This window comes from Acomys minous (genome assembly GCF_964271855.1).
Source record: "Acomys minous genome assembly, chromosome: 2".
NCBI classification, from domain to species: Eukaryota; Metazoa; Chordata; class Mammalia; order Rodentia; family Muridae; genus Acomys; species Acomys minous.
In genome coordinates this window covers 15,249,594-15,266,761 of record NC_140484.1, presented here as the reverse complement: position 1 = coordinate 15,266,761, position 17,168 = coordinate 15,249,594, and the positions used below count along the sequence as shown (strand labels likewise).

The 17,168-nt window shown below is 48.2% G+C and overlaps 1 protein-coding gene across 4 annotated transcripts in view; it reads right to left on the bottom strand.

The window, feature by feature from the left end:
- The window catches only part of FBXW4 (F-box and WD repeat domain containing 4), a 79,583-nt gene that overhangs the window by 3,873 nt on the left and 58,542 nt on the right, over positions 1-17,168 (bottom strand). For 2 of the 4 annotated variants that reach the window (XR_014777539.1, XM_084773746.1), the window contains 2 exons: positions 9,985-10,050; positions 2,374-2,485 (listed from right to left, as the gene is read on the bottom strand). Coding sequence is in view for 2 of the 4 variants with exons in the window: in XM_084773746.1 (XP_084629872.1) it covers positions 2,374-2,485; positions 9,985-10,050 (178 nt within the window). In the remaining 2 variants the exon portion in view is untranslated. The remainder of the gene's footprint in view (positions 1-2,373; positions 2,486-9,984; positions 10,051-17,168) is intronic. The other 2 variants (XR_014777538.1, XM_084773745.1) reach the window with 1 other exon arrangement.

Sequence of the window (17,168 nt, the reverse complement as noted above, 5' to 3'; positions counted from 1 at the left end):
CAGAAATGGCACCGTGGGCCCTTTGGAATCCCATCCCAGCCCCAATTTAAGTAGAAAACTGTAGCTTAACTGTTGTGATGGAGGGAGAAGCTGGTCAACAAAAGCTCTAAACAGTCTGTGTCTTCAGCTTTTCTCTGCCGCTTTTCTCACTGCAAGTGTGTTCTTGCAAAAACGATTAGATTGCAATTTGTATAACGTGTGACCCCCAAATTCAGACGTTTCACCCCTTTTCTCTGGAAAGAATGTTAAGAATGCTTCTCAGCCTCTCACTGTAGGGGGCAAACGGGGTGGTGTGTGCAGAGCTTTGGCTGTCCCACAACTTGTGTGGGAACAGGGCTGCTGTTCTGAGCCCCAGGCCAACACAGGAGCAAAAACTGGGCTTGTCACTATAGAGAGTCAGACAAAAAGTCCCTTCCCTTCCAGATCTTGTGGACAAAGCCGAGGCCTCTAGGAACTGCTGAGGGCTGGGGACCTGCACACCCAGCCTCCCGAAGCTGACTCCAGCAATTCTCTCTCCACCCAGGGAAAGATAAAGACAGATGGGGCGGCCTGCAGGGAGAGCCTGATGAACGAGACAGGCTAAAGCACGAGTGCTGAAGGAGGCCCGTTCGCCTGGCACAGCCTCTGCAGCCTCCCCTTGGGAGCCTCTAGTGCCTGGGCCCAAACAAGCCCACTGGGACCTGGCTCACCCCGCTGAGGACAAGGAAGAGAAAAATGCTGTCCTGCCATCAGCCACTATGGCCCAGTTGTCAGAAGCATTCTCCCTAGTCCCCCTCCTCCTCTGCTGCTTTTCTTTCTTTTTTGGAGACAGGGTTTCTTCTGTGTAGCCTTGGCTGTCCTCAAACTCACTCTGTAGAAGACCAGGCTGGCCTCAAACTCAGAGATTCACCATGCGCTGCGGATTAAGAGTGTGCGCCACCAATACCATTCAGCAACCCTGCTTCACTCTTTACACCTCTCCTGGCCCATACACTCACCACAGGCCTCTTGTACTAGAATATTCTGAGGCTCCCAGTCCATAGTGATGCATGCTGTGGCTCTCACACCATTTTCCTGGTGCCTGGTGGTGCTTGCTGGAGTCCTTACGCATACATATTCTGCTTCCCTTTGGGTAAAGCCAAGACACCTCACCTGAGCCTTAACAGTAGTTTGGAGGGAAGAAATCACTGAGGTATGACAAGCAGCTTATTTCTTCTCTCCAAGGCCAAAAGGCCTGAAGGTTATATCAGGCCAGGGTCACTAAAGAGTGAGTGATTTCTCCTCTTCTCTCTCTTCCCTTACCCATCAATGGAGCACCTTCCACATGCAAGGTCCTGTGCCTTAACAGAAACTGCAGGGAGATGTGGCTGCACTATGAAGGAGACACTGTCCCTCATTAAGGAGTGTTCGTCCAGTGGGGGACAGAAGTCTACATTTATACTCAGCTAATAATTCAAAGAAAAAAGTGTTCTCGAGGGCTGGAGAGATGGCTCAGTGGTTAAGAGCGCCACCTACTCTTCCAGAGGTCCTGAGATCAATTCCCAGCAACCACACGGTGGCTCACAACCATCTCTAATGAGATCTGCTGCCCTCTTCTATAAAGCACTCACATGCAATAAATAAAGTAAATAAATCCTTTTTTAAAAAGTGTTCTAGAATGGAAAATAGACATTTTTGGGTGAGGGGAATAAGTGCTTCTTCAGTTAGTGATGGATGGTGCCAGACAATGAAAAGAAATGGCAATGAGAAAGGTGAGGCTGAGCCTTTGATTGGGCTAGAGGCATGGGCAGTGTGAGGGGACGTGTGGCAGTCTCCAGCATCCAGACCACAGGGGCAGAGTCCCAGATCAGCCTATAGATCATGAATAAAGAAGCCAAAGCTACAGAGGAAATACTTTTAAGTCACACACTAAGAAAATAGAATCCAGGAGATGGACCAAGCTGCAAAATCACCCTAGTATCACTCCAGAAATGGAGATGGCCTGAGTAGCTGCTACCTTTGGAGCAGCTCACATGGTAGACTCCCCATGTCTGGCAGCCACCAAGCTGAGTGCTTCCCATATACTGGCTCATGTGGTCCTTAGAATAGTCTCGAGCTCTCTTAACCCCACTTTACAGATGAATAAGCCAAGGCTCAGGCTGCACCTGATAAACAGAAGTCAAGACCGTAGAATCAGATCTGCACGTTCCAATGTACAGTCTTGGTGGTGGCTCTCCCCACCGCTCTCACACACACAGTACCTTAGACACCATCTGACCAGTTGCCCAGCTGGCCTTGCCCCAGTAGATCCAGGGTCCATGACCAGGTCCTCATCTGTACTCTGCAAGCCTCTGTACCTCATAGGTGCCTAAGGGGGAGGTCCTCAATGGGGGTAAGAGAATCTAGAGAACATACCCCAAATTAAAAGTTTTTCCCAAATCTTTCTTGGAAAGGTTGCGGGTGCCATGGTGTGCTTCCGGAAGTCGGGGCAATTTAAAGGAGGCAGTTCCTTCCTCCCATGTAGGTTCTGGGGATCAAACACAAGTTGTCAGCCTCAGTGACAAGAATCTTTGCTGACTGAACCACCTGCCCCAGATTCCAACTGTAACAGTGGAGATGTGGGGGATACAGATGCTGCTGAAGTTATCGTCCCTGCTACACCAGGTATGAGGAGAAGGCGCAGAGTGTCTGTCACGTGTGTGTGAGCATGCAACCCCTCCAGCACCCACCAGAGCACACGTGTTCAGACACAATGGCTCAAAGGCCAGGCAGCCCACTTTGTACTGCTAACAAGGCGATGTAATTACAGGAAAGGGCAGCGGACAGATAAAAGGATACAAAATTTCAACATCTGTTGCCATAAAGGGATAAGGAGAAGTGAAACGCAAAGTATCAGTTTGGTGTCAGCAGGCAGAGAGCGGATTTCAAAGAGTTCAGGGGGACAGAGGGGACAAGAAAGCAAAAGCAAAGGGGGAGAAAGAATAAGAAATTACAGGGTTCCTTCAAGAAGTAAAGAAAAAAAAAAGAATGAAAAAGCTGTCAGTAATACTTTCAAAGGAGAAGGCAGGTACTTTCAAGAGGGGCAGTCCCGTAATCACCCTGACTGAAGGCCAGGCCCCTGCACAGGGCGGGGGAGAGAAAGGCCAGGCAGACAAAGCCACATCTGGGTGGGATGGGCGTGCATGATGTCCTCACTGCACCAGCCTGGGCTGAGCACAGTTTCTGTCTCCATCCCTGTGCCTCTGCGTGTGTGGTTAGCAAATGCCCCCTAGTCACAGACTGCCCTCACAAGGTGCCCTCACAAGGTGCCCTCACAAGGTGCCCTCACAAGGTGCCCTCACAAGGTGCCCTCACAAGGTGCCCTCACACGGTGCCCTCACAAGGTGAGGCTAGATCGCCAGCATATCTGGGGCTGACCAGGTAGCCCTTACAAGCAGGCTAACTCAGTACTCAATAGAAGAGGCCATGGGGACAGAGCAAGGAGTCATGAGGGGACACCGATAATGCTGACATAGGAGCTTCCCTAAGGCAGAGATGCTTTCCAGCCACTGGGCTGACCTGACCATTCCCTGGTTGAGAAGAGACTTAATAGCTTCAAGATAGAAATGAAAGCAAATCAGAGAACAGAGATGACCCTGGCCTTAGGGGACAGGGAAGCAAAGGTTTTTGTGAGGAGACCTGTGAACACACAACCTGTATGGTGGCAGTACCCGGGGGCTCAATGCCTTAGGAACAGTGAAGTCACCAAAAGCCCCCTACATGCTTCCCTTCCCTACTTCATAGTCCCCAGGATGGCTTAGGGCCAATGGCTGGACCCCCTGTGACAACTTCAGGTCTGGAGTCATAGGCTTCTCCACCCTGCAGCTTACCCATCCCCAGCCACAGGGGTACCCAGAGTGCTCTGCTCTAAGGAACCAATGCTAGAACCAGGCAGCTCAAATGCCTGCTGGTAGAAAATGTAAGTCCTATATATAGCAACAGCAGGCTCACAGTGGTGAAAGGTGATGTCAGGCACTGAGACCTACTAGGCCTTCCAATAGCTGGGAGTTGTGTGCGGGCGCCAACGCTGGCACCCCTGGGCCTATGCAAGTGCCGTGTTAAAATGCAGAGGATACGAAGTATACGCTGATTCCTCAGGCCTCACATTATGGAATAGGATGGCTCTGGCACAGTTCCTCAGAGCCTGACAAGACTACTTCAGTGGCTGGCTGTCACTAGAGAACTGAACTCTGAGCCTGAAGACCGTCAGCTGTCAGACACTGGGTCTTGTGCACCTTGCAACTGAATGTGGGGCCCATCCTCCTCATTGGGAATCCCCTCTCCTTGGACTTAATCTACTGTGATGTTCCAACAGGAAAAAACGGAAAAGGAGATAGGACAGGCAAGCTCTAGCCAGTACCTTCCTCACCTCTCTTCCCTGCTTAGCCCCTGGGTACCCGGAAAGGACTGTCCGGATATTCTGACCACAGTGCAGGCTGCTTGGAATGGGTACCTGAGAGATGAACTGTGGCACTAGCTCTAAAGGTGGCACAGATGGTGCCCAGTGGGATAACTGCACCTCCTGGGTGTCCCAGCCCCCACTATCACCTAAGGGTAGCCCAGATGCCGAGAGCCACCCCCACCCCAAGTCAGCACACACATAAAAGAAAATTCAGGCTGCGCTCAGGTTTCGGCGGTGACAGGTTAAAAGCAAAGCATCCAGCCGGTGCATTCCGCCCAGCCAGCGTCCTGCCGGCAATACCACTCCACCTTGCAGATTGCCTGTCAGTCGGGCTTTGGTGTTATTGAAAGATCAAACTTGGTCCTGCCTGTTCATTACCTTAATCCTGTTTTCTACATGGCTTTATTATCTGCTTGGGCTTCTTTAGGAAAGACAGCTCCAGAGTTGTCCTGGCCATCTATTTCCTCCCACCCGGGCATCTCTTCACCCTGCCCTGCTCAGCTGCCTCTTCCCATGATGAGTAGGGCATTCTGGAGCTAGAGAGGAGGCAACACCATGTGATACCTAGGGTGGCCCTGTCACATGCAGAACCCAGAAGTGGCCAGAAAATACAGTGACAATAACTGATTTGATTCGAGTGCAACCCAAGGCCTCAGCTGTCTTGTGCCCATTCTTTTTGTTTGTTTGTTGGTTGGTTGGTTTTTTTGTTTGTTTGTTTGTTTCTCTGTGTTTCTCTGTGTTATTATCCTTGGCTGTCCTGGACTCTTTGTAGACCAGGCTGGCCTCGAACTCACAGCGATCTGCCTGCCTCGGCCTCCTGAGTGCTGGGATTAAAGGCGTGCGCCACCACAGCTGGCAGCTTGTGCCCATTCTTACTTAGGTTCATTTTGAATTCAGTAAAGTGTCAGTGCTTGGAGCTGATGAGGGTTAGGGATTTCATGAGAATGATGTTCAAAGAGCCAGTCCCTTAGAACTGCATCTTGATCTTAAATCCCCTTCAAAGTAACCACAGGCCATCTGACCTTTGCTGAGACAGGGTCTCTCTCTATAGTACTGGCTTGTCCTGGAACTCACAATGTAGACCAGGCTGGCTGTGAATGCAGAGATCCACCTGCCTCAGCCTCCCAAGTGCTGGGATTAAAGGCCACTACTGCCCACAGATCATCCAACCTTTGAGATGCTGCTAGGCCATGGTGATGTACCCAGGCCACCCTCTCTGAGAAGGGCCCAGGCTAAGGGGGTGATGGCACATGAGCCTCAATTGTGTGAAACTGAAACTGCTGGCACAAATGCCCATCCATGGACCACAGCCCTATTGGCAAGACCCTTCTCTGTGCTGTGAGGCCAGTGGTTTCCTCTCCTACTATTGGCCTCTACTACTGGTATTCTAGAAACTGAGAGGTGAGGTCCCCACAAGCTCTTTGGTACTGTGGAAGAAGGCAAAGGATACATGTGTCAGACAGTGGGAAGCATTTTCATAGTTATTTAATCATAACCACTTATGTTATCAGGAACAATGAAATCCCATTTTTCAGTCCCTAATGTGAAAAGCAAAGTCCAGAGAGGCCCAGAGGAGGTTGGCAGTGCAGACCTGGAGTGGGACCCTGTAAGGCCACACAGTCAGAGCTTCTAAGCTCCTACTGCCTCCAGCACGTAGCTCCATGAGAGAGGCCCTCCTGCCTCAGCCTTACAAGGGGCAAGGACTGGTGGCAGTTCTACAGAATGAATTCAGGAGAACAAACTCCACAGTGTGCAAGATGCCAACAACCCTAGGACATGAGATCACAGGAGCCCTAGAAGTCTTAGCTAAGCTGGCATGGGGTGATGTGACCACTTACTGCATTAACAAAACTAGTGGATCTAAAGTGAGGGAGGTGACAGCACTCATCTCACATGAGACCACGCGTGGACTGGTCAGTGCTCAGAGGACTGAATCATAAACATTAAGGTAAAATGGTCCTGAAGCCAGCGAGGCTGCTCCATAGGACGCCACTGTCCCACTGCCCATGTTCTTTCCTGTTAACCAAACCTGGATTCAACACCTGCCTTTTTCTGCCAGTCTAGGAGAAGCTGGCTCTTCTCACAGGCCAAAGAGGCAAAGCACAATGGTGCCTTCCTTGCCCCTTGCCAGGGTTTGGTTTAGGATGAGACCTTGAATGTGAGGATGTGAGGACAAATCTGTTAAGTGTTCCCGGGAAAGGCTTTTTCATTGTAAGATGGCCCCAGACACAGACAAATCTTCCCTCTACCTTTGAATGCTGCCTAATGAGTTGGTGGCCCTGTTCTAAACAAGCCGCCCCGACGGGATGGCCGGGGAAAGCTGAGTTGATATGGGCCCTCACGGTCTGGAGCTACTGAACTCATCGCCCTTCCACCCAACTGCTGGGCTCTCTGTCATCTTCACTCATAATTCCATTCTTATTTGAGTTGTGTGAATTAGATTTTCATTACTTAGAGCCCAAAGCTATGTAACTGATTAACAACATTTATGAAGAACAAGCAAGGAACTAAAATGGTGGGCCTGGGAAAAAGAGGACCTTGGAAGGGCAGGCACAGGGTTTTCAGACCCCCGGAGGCCTGTTTTATAGGAGAGAGATTCAGCTTGCTTCTTGTCCAGGCCCACAGATTCAAGAAGCAAATCCACCTCAGTGAAGAGCAGCCATTCCCACCCTCAGAGCTGACCGAAGACAATATAGTTTGAGGAATGTTTGGTTGGTTGGTTTAGGTTGGGTTTTTTTTTTTTTTCTTTCCCCGAGCCAGGGTTTCTCTGTGTAGCCTTGGCTGTCTTGGATTTGTTTTGTTCAAGGCTGGCCTTGAACTCACAGCCATCTGCCAGCCTCTCCCTCCCCGAGTGCTGGGATTACGCCTGGCTATTTGGGGAAATTCTGAGCATCCTATCGCTGTTCTCAGATGCTCATCAGGATGGCAACAACAATGTGCTCAGTTAAGCGTCATGTGCTGAGACTGCCCTAGAAGGACTAGCTGTGGGGTGTATGCTTCAGGAGGAAGGCATTTGGCTTCCCCTTTTTAGTGAGGAGGAGAGAAGAGGCAGAGCTGGAGCAACTGAGAAGACACAGGCAAGAAACAGCCTTACTCTTGCTACGCAGTTCATGCTGCTTAAAACTCAGGGCTGGCTGAAGAGTTCAGATGTGGCAAAACTGATTAGAGGAAAACTCAGGAATTTAGACGGGATCAACAATTTAAATCTGAGGGCTAGAGAGATGGTTCAGCAATTAAGAACACTGGCTACTCTTCCAAAGAACCCAGGCTCTGCTTCCAGCATCCACACGGCACCTCACAGCCATCTGTAATTCCAGCTGTAGGGAACCCCATGCCCTCTTTTGGCCTCTGCAGGCACCAAGCACACACGCAATGCACAGACAAACACATGTGCAAAACACATGCACGTAAATGTTGAAATTTTTTCTTAATTTAAAATTAATTCATGGTGGCGCACACCTTTAATAGCAAAACTCTGGGAGGCAGAGGCAGGTGGATTTCTGTTGAGTTCAAGGCCAGCCTGGTCTACAGAATGAGTACCTGTCTCAGGGAAAAAAGAAAAAAGCAGGTAACGTGCCCTATGATTCCATTTATATCCTATCTTCAAAATAACAAAATTAGAGATAGAGAGCATCTAAGTGCTTCTGGGAGTTACAGGACGGTGGGCATGACTATGAAGGGTGTTGGGAATCTGTATCTTGACTGTGGTGGTGGGTACAGAAGAAAGGCCTTTGGGTGTACCCCTGTTGGTCTGCTTTTGACACTCTACTACAGTGTATAAGATGTTATACAAGTAGCCCTCTGTTCTATTTTGTAACATCCTATAAATATAGAATTATTTCAAAATAAAAGTTTTTGGTTAAAAATAACAAAACCACCCTACATCTGACAAAGGTCTAATATCTAAAATATTAGATCTAAAGAACTCAAGAAATTAAATATCACCAAACCAAATAACCCAATTGAGAAATAGAGCTCGGAACTAAACAAAGAATTCTCAACAGAGGAATATCAAATGGCTGAGAAACACTTAAAGAAATGCTCAACCTCCTTAGTCATCAGGGAAATGCAAATCAAAACAACACTGAGATTCCATCTTACACCCATCAGAATGGCTAAGATCAAAAATTCAAGCAACACTATATGCTGGCAAGGATGTGGAGAGAGAGGAACACTCCTTCATTGCTGGTGGGAATGCAAACTAGTACAGCCACTTTGGAACTCTGTCTGGTGCTATATCAGAAAACTGGGAATAGGGAAGACCCAGCTATTCCACTCCTTGGAATATACCCAGAAGATGCTCCAGCACACAACAAGAACATTTGCTCAACCATGTTCATAGCGGCCTTATTCATAATAGCCAGAACATGGAAACAGCCTAAGTGTCCCTCAGTAGAAGAATGGATAAAGAAACTGTGTACATTCACACTATGGAATACTACTCAGCTATTAAAAACAAGGAATTCCAGAAATTTGTGGACAAATACATTCAACTAGAAATGATAATAATGAGTGAGTTAACCCAGAAGCAGAAAGAGTCAAATGGTATATACTCACTTAAATCTGCACACTAGCCCAAGGGGCATGTCCCATGAAAGTTTTCACTTATAAGGAAAGTGGGACAGAGGGGAGGACATCCTATTGGGACTCTAGGTGAGAGAAGCAAGGGAGAATGGGGAAATAGAAGAATCCAGAGGGTCCTAGAAACCTACAAGAAGAACATTATGATGGGCAGATCTGGGCCTGCTCAAACTATGGCACCAGCCAAGGACAATATATGCAGTAAACTTTGAACCCCTACCCAGATCTAGCCAATGGACAGGACATTCTCCACAGTTGAGTGGAGAGTGGGGTCTGACTTTCACATGAACTCTGGTGCCCCATATTTGACCATGTCCCCTGGATGGGGAGGCCTGGTGGCACTCAGGAAGGATAGCAGGCTACCAAGAAGAGACTTGATACCCTATGAGCATGTACAGGGGGAGGAGGCCCCCCTCAGGAACAGTCATAGGGGAGGGGAGTAGGGGGAAAATAGGAGGGAGGGAAGAATGGGACGATACTAGGGAGGGGATAACCATTGCGATGTAATATGAATAAATTAATAAAAAATATTTTTAAAAATAACAAAGCCAAAACAGAACAGCAGACAATTAAATGAGACTATGTTAATCTTGCCAGCTGGAGATTATGAAGAAAGCCTGGTTAGATTTTAGTAGCTCTACACAGTTATCCTCTAGGCTCTGCAGGCCTCTTCTGAGCTTTTTTATGTTCTAACAATCCCCGGCTGAGGACAGACTACACAGCCAGGCACTCCTGACAGGACGTGTTCAGTCCAAGTAGAGAGTCCCAATTCTCTAGGCCATTACTCACCTGTTCCGGGTGATTCTGTCTCCTCACCCTACCCTCAGGTGCCTCCCCAAGAAGGCACTGCTGCTGTCAGTGGGTGGCAGGGCAGGATTTCTCCCCAGCCTCCTCTGGTACCAGCAGGCTAACTGAGGCAGGAGCTGCTTGGTTAGCTCTTTTGTCTCCCAGCTGCCCCAGCCCTGCCCCCACGGAGTGTTACTGTGGGGCTAGGAATCTCTTACCTGTTGAGGTCCCAGATTCTCAGAGGTGAGAAGTGCCCACAACAAGCTGTTCCTGTCACAAAAGAGCTGCCAAACAAAAGGAGAGCAGAGTTAGAGTTGGCTTGTCAGAACTTGTGGCGGAAATGGCTACACATTAGAAATGCTGGGCTCTTTCCCCAGGGATCATGGGGTCAAGCCAGAAAAAGAAACATTGAGAGAGAATGAGGAAGTACCACAGAAGTCTTGAAAAGACAGCTTGGTGTGTGGAGAGGGGTGCAACCTCCCAAAGCTGTGAGCAAGCAGCCCGTTGGCCTGCACTGCGCAGCACCTGTGTCCACCATGCAGCGGGAGGTAGATTCTAGAGAAGGTTCTGAAAAAGACAGTGGCTGGGACAGTGCAGGGGCTGAAGAGCCAGCTAGCTGTCAGTTGCTGATGAGGGAGATGTCTGGGTGGGCATTGGCTACTTTAACTACCAAAACTGTAGACTAGTGCCCACCTGTCATCCCTAAACTGAAACAAGGTCAGGGAAGATGACATCCAGGGGCTCTCCTGTCCTAAGCCAAGGCCTCTCCAGGAACAGACAGCATCCAACTTCCTCTTCATCTACAGTGCTGCCAGGCTGGCAGGCACTGGACACCAAGCAACCAAACTACAAAGTCCAGAGGTGTTACTGTCACCCAGCTCCTCCTCTGTTTTTTTCTTTAGCTTAATCCATTAAAAACTGGTCAAACCTTGGGTTAGAAACATAATAGCCATTTGGAAATCATTGGAGCAGGCAATTGGGCTCTCCAGACTGTGCGATGGGGCACCAGCACAGACACACTAGCATCTCTTTTGTTTTTGTTTGGTTTTTCGAGACAGGGTTTCTCTGTGTAGCCTTGACTGTCTTGGACTCCCTTTGTAGACCAGGTTGGCCTCAAACTCACAGCGATCCACCTGCCTCTGTCTCCTGAGTGCTGGGATTAAAGGCACGCACCACCACTGCCACCACCAGCCGGCCCACACAGGCATCTCTTAAGGAAGTCTCTCAAGGCCTCTAGGCCACAGGCCTAAATCAGCCTCAAAGTAATTCAATAGAGAGTGGTGGGGAAGGAGCCTGGAAGTTAATCCCCGCCACTCCTGTAGCTCTGACCTCCCAGCAGGTGGGGTAGGGGTACAGGAGAAGGGGGTGGGGAGTACAAACCCTTCCCGGGGAACTCTTGTCCTTTGCTTGCCCCCACCCACTCCTGGCTTTGACCATCTGCCATCACCAAGAGGGCATCTCACCTCTTTGATTGCTTGGACAGGACACCTATAAACGTTCCTTAACCAAAGCTGTCCTTTCCCTTTGCCTAAGTGCCAGGAAGTTAGAATCCCTTTCTGGAGCTTAGGGGCCCTAAGAGTTTAATCAAGCCATGTGAGTTTGTACAGAGATATTGGTCAACTGGGCAGCATGCCGAATCCAAGGGACTGCCTGGGTGTCAGGGAGTCAAGCTAGCCACAGATATAGTCCTGCCCTCTCCCCAAGGTCAATGGCCATTACAAAGAATGTGGCCAAAGGCACAGACCAGCCATATTTGAAGGTAGGTGCTAAAAGTTCACGAGCCTGACGGATCCCAGCCAGGACTACCAACACTCAGTTTGAATGCTTTGAAAGGACAACAGGGTCCGGGTTGTGTCCACTGGCAGCTTCAGCCTCGGTTCTCTAAGCTCCTCAGCCCTAGCTTCCAATTATAAAGCCTGTCCTGATCTCTCACCTGCTTGTGGTCAGCCTGACATCTACTGCTCCACAGTTTCACTATGGTGGGTCCTATGCTGAGCCTGTTCCCATTGATTCCTCCCATGGCTTCCCCTAAGAGTACTCCAGTCTAGTACAGTGCCTCGCCCAAAGGGTACTCAGTACAGATCCATGAACCTGACCAGAAAGGGCCTCTGGAGCTCAAAGGCAGTCAAGGTGGGCCTTTGCTTCCTAAAGGAGCATGCCTCAAATCACCAAAGACTCAAACCTGGCTTCATATAGGTCATAAGGTGCAAAATGGACATTACAAGCCCTAGAATCAAGAAAGATACTAGGAAAGTTAGGGGTCCTATATGCAAGATGAAAAATCAAAGGGTAAGAAAGTTCAGAAAAATGGAGGGTGAGCAGGGACATTAACCTTTGTGGTAGTTTGAAAAAAGAAAAAAACCGGCTCCATAGGCTCATGGGGACTGGGACTATGGGGAGGTGTGGCCTTGGAGGACGTGTGTCACTGGGGTGGGCTCTGAGGGCCCAGTGGGTCTCACTCTTCCTGCTGCCTGCAGATCAGTATGTAGTACTCTTAGCTCCTCTCCAGCACCGTGTGTGCCTGCACACTGCCATGCTTCCCGCCAAGATGATAAGGGACTAAACTTACTCTGTGCTGAATGCCAGCCCCAATTAAAGGTTTCCCTTTTATAAGAGCTGCCGTGGTCATGGTGTCTCTTCACAGCAATAGAAACCCCAACTAAGATAGCCCTGGAGCCAGTGGTGGCGCACGCCTTTAATCCTAGCACTCGGGAGGCAGAGGCAGGCCAGTGTCTGTGAGGTCAAGGCCAGCCTGGTCTACAAAGGGAGTCCAGGACAGTCAAGGCTACACAGAGAAACCCTGTCTCAAAAACCAAAACCAAAACAACAACAACAACAAAACAAAAAAAAAAAAAAGAAAGAAAAGAAAAAAAGACAGCCCTGGAGCTAGAGTTACAGACAGTTGTAAGCTGTCCTTTATGGGGACTAACAGCCAAACTCTGATCCCCTACAAAAGTAAAATGTGCTGTTAGTCACTGAGTCATCTTTCCAGCCCCTTTATTTTGGTATGGCTTGGTTTTGAGAGCTGCCTGGGGATTCACTATGAAGCTCCAACTTGTGCTTTGAGTCAGAGGACTCTTCCGTGCTGGGATGACAGGTGTGCACCACCTGCTGGCGACAATGCATTTATCTAAGAAGGGACTTGGACATGTGAAGACTTTGGTATTGATTAGGGAATGGTACTTGATCTAATCCTTCAGACATGGGGCAATGGCTGTCATTTCCTTACTATTTGTTTAGAGACAAGGTCTTTGTATGTGGCCCAGACTAGCCCTGAACGCTCATCCTCCTCCCACAGCCTTCCAAGTGTACAGTTACAAGCATGCATCACCATACGAAGCAACTGTAATTTATTGAGCACCTACTATGTGTCAGGCGCTGAGCAAGTACTTTACTAGGATTTCCCCACAGATTAGGAAGCTCAGGGAGGGACGTTCCCAGCGCGTAGTGCAATGTATGCCTGAAGTCTCTAAAGCTTACTGAACAACTGAGTGAATGAATCAACAAGTTGAAAAAATGATTCTACCTCAAGGAGGAAAGAAAGGCCTGGCCCCAGCCATGCAGCGGGAGTGCTGTGCTCAGCAGCTGTGCCCGAGGCTGGCCAGGGCCGCCCAGCTGGACTGGGCCCCAGCAGCCTGAGCCCAGGCTGACACACTTTGGCAAGGGAGGCCACCAGAGCTGTCACATCATTCACCAACATGCCCATCAAGTGTATTCAGTTCTCTTCAACCCGCATTGGCATTTTAATTACTGTTGGGTAAACTAATTTGTACAAATGAAGGCCAGGCTGCCTAATAGAATATGCAAGCTCTCTGACCTCTGACAGGCACTGACACAAGATACAAAAGAAGCCGAGGAAGGCTTTTTATCTGAGCCTTATTACTCTCTATTACTCCAATTAGTCAGGCTCCAGTGCTCCTAATTGGAGGAAAAATTGCAATTAAATCAATTTTTGATGGGCTGCAAGTGGGCTCCTGAACCGCCCTGCTTGTGAAACACTGATATTATAGCAGCAAAGGTCACAGGCCTCCTCGGCACCTGGGCCCCACCCCTAGTTTCCCTTGGCCCCCTCCTTAAATGCTTCAAAGGACACCCCTGCCCCTTCACTGGCTTTGCCAGTGAGGGTGGGAAGGAGGGAGGCATCAGAACATGTCGGGTCTCACTCTTTGCTGCCATCTGCTAACCTCCACCACTGACATCATTATGGTGTGTAAATCCCAAAGCATGACTACAGTGCGAAGGTCACACCAACTCACTCAGCAAGGGGAAGAAGGAGCTACAGTGACAGCATCGTACGGACAGGACCAGTGAAGTGGTCACAGCAGGTCAACAGCAGTCAAGAAGGGGAAAGACGGAGGAGACAACAGGTGAAAGTGAGGTGCCTGAGATACAATCAACAGAGCACCCCTAAGAAACAGATGTGTCTGGGAAAGGCAAACGGGGCGGCGGGGGGTGGGTGTCTGTTGTTCTCTCTCTAGCACACATGTCCACCTGGAGCTAGGGACGCAACCACTGCCGGCTGCTTCATGTCCACGGTGAGGTCAGGTGCACACTAACAACCCTACTGTCCAGAGGAGCACGTCTAGAAGGGAAGAGGGGGGTCAGTGTCGAAAGAAGAAAATACAACTTTGTTCATCAAATGAAAGGAAATAGAATGAAAGGGAATGTCTGAAGTTCCAGTAAAGTTTCAGACAAATAAACTTAAGTTCTGTTTCATACAGGAACTGGGATAACTACTTCAAAAAGAGGGGCAGAAAAATTCACGTGAGCGTTTAGCCGATTTGGGCTAGCCAGATGGCTGTGCACGCCTGACAACCTGAGTTCTATCCCTGGAACCAACTAAAAATCTGGATGCAATGCCATACACCTCTAATCCCAGCACTCCTATGGAGAGGTGGAGACAGGAGACTCAGCAGGGTGTTCATGGGTCAGCCAGTGTGAAGCACACAGAACAGGAGAAATAATAGAGACCCTGACTAACAATGCGGGAGGAGAGAACTAACTCCTGAAAGCTGTTCTGACCTCTACATGTACGCCATGACATTTGCACACTTGCACACAGACACATACACACACAATAATAACATCAACAATAATAATATTTTTAAAAAGAGGTTTAGCCAACTTCATGGATGGTTGAATAATTGGAAAAGAAGATGCCTTGCCTTTAAGGGGTCAAGACCAATATGGAAAAGAAGATGCCTTGCCTTTAAGGGGTCAAAACCAATAACGTGAGCTAAATCTGATATTCCCAAAGAGAACAGGTAGATGCTTATAATAAGAGAAATAATAAGAGAAAAAGCAGGGTAAATAGCATTGCTACAAGTATTAAAAAGGCAAGAATAAGAGAAAACTAAAGAGACTGTACTTGGGCAATACAGCAATAAGCAATTCTTCCTATGTTTTCTTTATTTTTCAGATATTCTTTAACAAATGTTACTTTTTTTTTTTTTTTAAGACAGGGTTTCTCTGTGTAGCCTTGGCTGTCCTGGACTTACTTTGTAGACCAGGCTGGCCTTAATCTCACATTAATCCACCTACCTCTGCCTCCCAGCTGCTGGGATTAAAGGTGTGCACCACCATACCTTGCCCCAAATGTTACTTTTAAAAGAGGAAACCACATGCAGGAGTGCTGACTCACCCCTTTAATCCCAGCACTTGGGAGGCAGAGGCAGGGAAATCTCAGTGAGTTCAAGACCAGCCTGGTCTACTAGTGAGTTCCAGTAGATACATGGGAGGCACTGCTTCAAGAATGAACGAATGAATAAAATTAAAAAGGGAAAAATACATTAGCTTTTGTAAGAACGAACCACACTTAGATGCTCCTGTCCCAGCTTTATGGCCAAAAGCTGTGGGCCTGGTAGTGAGCTGCCTGCTGGAGCTGGTGTCTGCAACAGCAGCCTCATTCCCTTTAGCTGAACCATCAGGACTAACCAATACCCAAAGTCAGGCAAGAAAGCCCTAGAGAGATGGGCATGGTAGTGCACACCCTTATTCTCAGCACTTGGGAGGAAGAGCCAGGTAGATCTCTGTGTTTGAGGTCAGCCTGGTCTAAATAGTGAATCCCGGGCCAGCCAGGGATACACAGCAAGACCCTACCTCAAGAACAAAGCAAAGCAGGTCAGGTCTAGAGTAGCTCCATCAGCCTCTTCTCTCAACTTGGCCCTGGCTAGCAGGAGGCATGACCGACTCCTGATGGCTACAGCTGCAGAGGTCTGCAGCACTGCCCTAGTCACCCTCACACAGGCACACACCTCTCTAGCCTCGTGAAACAGGGCAGGATAGGGTCTAGAGGGTCAAGCCTAGATAAAGTGGCAACTTCATTTCTGGGTGAGCTTGGATATATTTAACCTCTTGAAACAAATTCTGACATGGTTTGTCTCAAAAAGGGGTCATGTGTTGAAATTTAAATTCCACTGTGAGGTATTAGGAGAGTAGAAACTTAAACCCAAATACAGTGTTTAGAGGTGGGACTTAAAAAAGATTAGGATTCGATCATTAGTGTGGAGCCCCCAGATGGAAGCCTGGAGGCATCATCATGAAGGCTGACATCAGACATGGCCTCAACCCTGGAGCTCCAAATCGGAATCAAAACCGACTTTTCCCTATGGCGCTATTGCAGCTAAGCTCGTCCATGGTAATATTGAAAACAAACAAGCAGAACAGTAAGAGAACACAGGCTTGCTGTAAGGATTCCCTGAGATAAGCATTTGGCACACACAACAGAGAAGCAGCAACGAATGTCAGTTACTGTTATGCCCTAGCAGTAACCAATGGGAAATATTACTAAATATGCATCACAAAAAATATGAAGAACTATGGAATATCTAAGAACAAGCCTAATAAAAAACCAACAGAAAATGAGCAAGAACAAAACCCAGAGGGCCATGCACAAACCAATGTAAAACTTTACTAAAGGATACAGAAGAGCTGAGTAAGCACAGAAATGTATCATGTTCCTGAACAGAAAAATGTTAGGAGGTGCCAGGCAGTGGTGGTGCACGCCTTTAATCCTAGCGCTCGTGAGGCAGAGGCAGGCAGTTCAAGGCCAGCCTGGTCTACAAAGTGAGTCCGGGACAGCCAAGGCTACACAGAGAAACCCTGTCTTGAAGAAGAAAAAAAGGTAAAGTTAAAATGTTTTAAAATGCCCATTTTTATCTAATTAATATGTAAGTGTAATATAGTCCCACCAAAACAAGATGTTTTCTTCATCTGAAAGAGGAAATAACTGTATAAGAGTAATAAAAATATTTGAAAAATGGTTAAAGTTCAGAGCAAGTGCATGTGAGCCTATACAATGTAAAACTCTAATTGCATATGTACCACATTACAGGATCTGCTATTTGCTTCAAATAAAACAATATGGAGTGATACATGCCAGACTTACTTAATATAAAAAAGA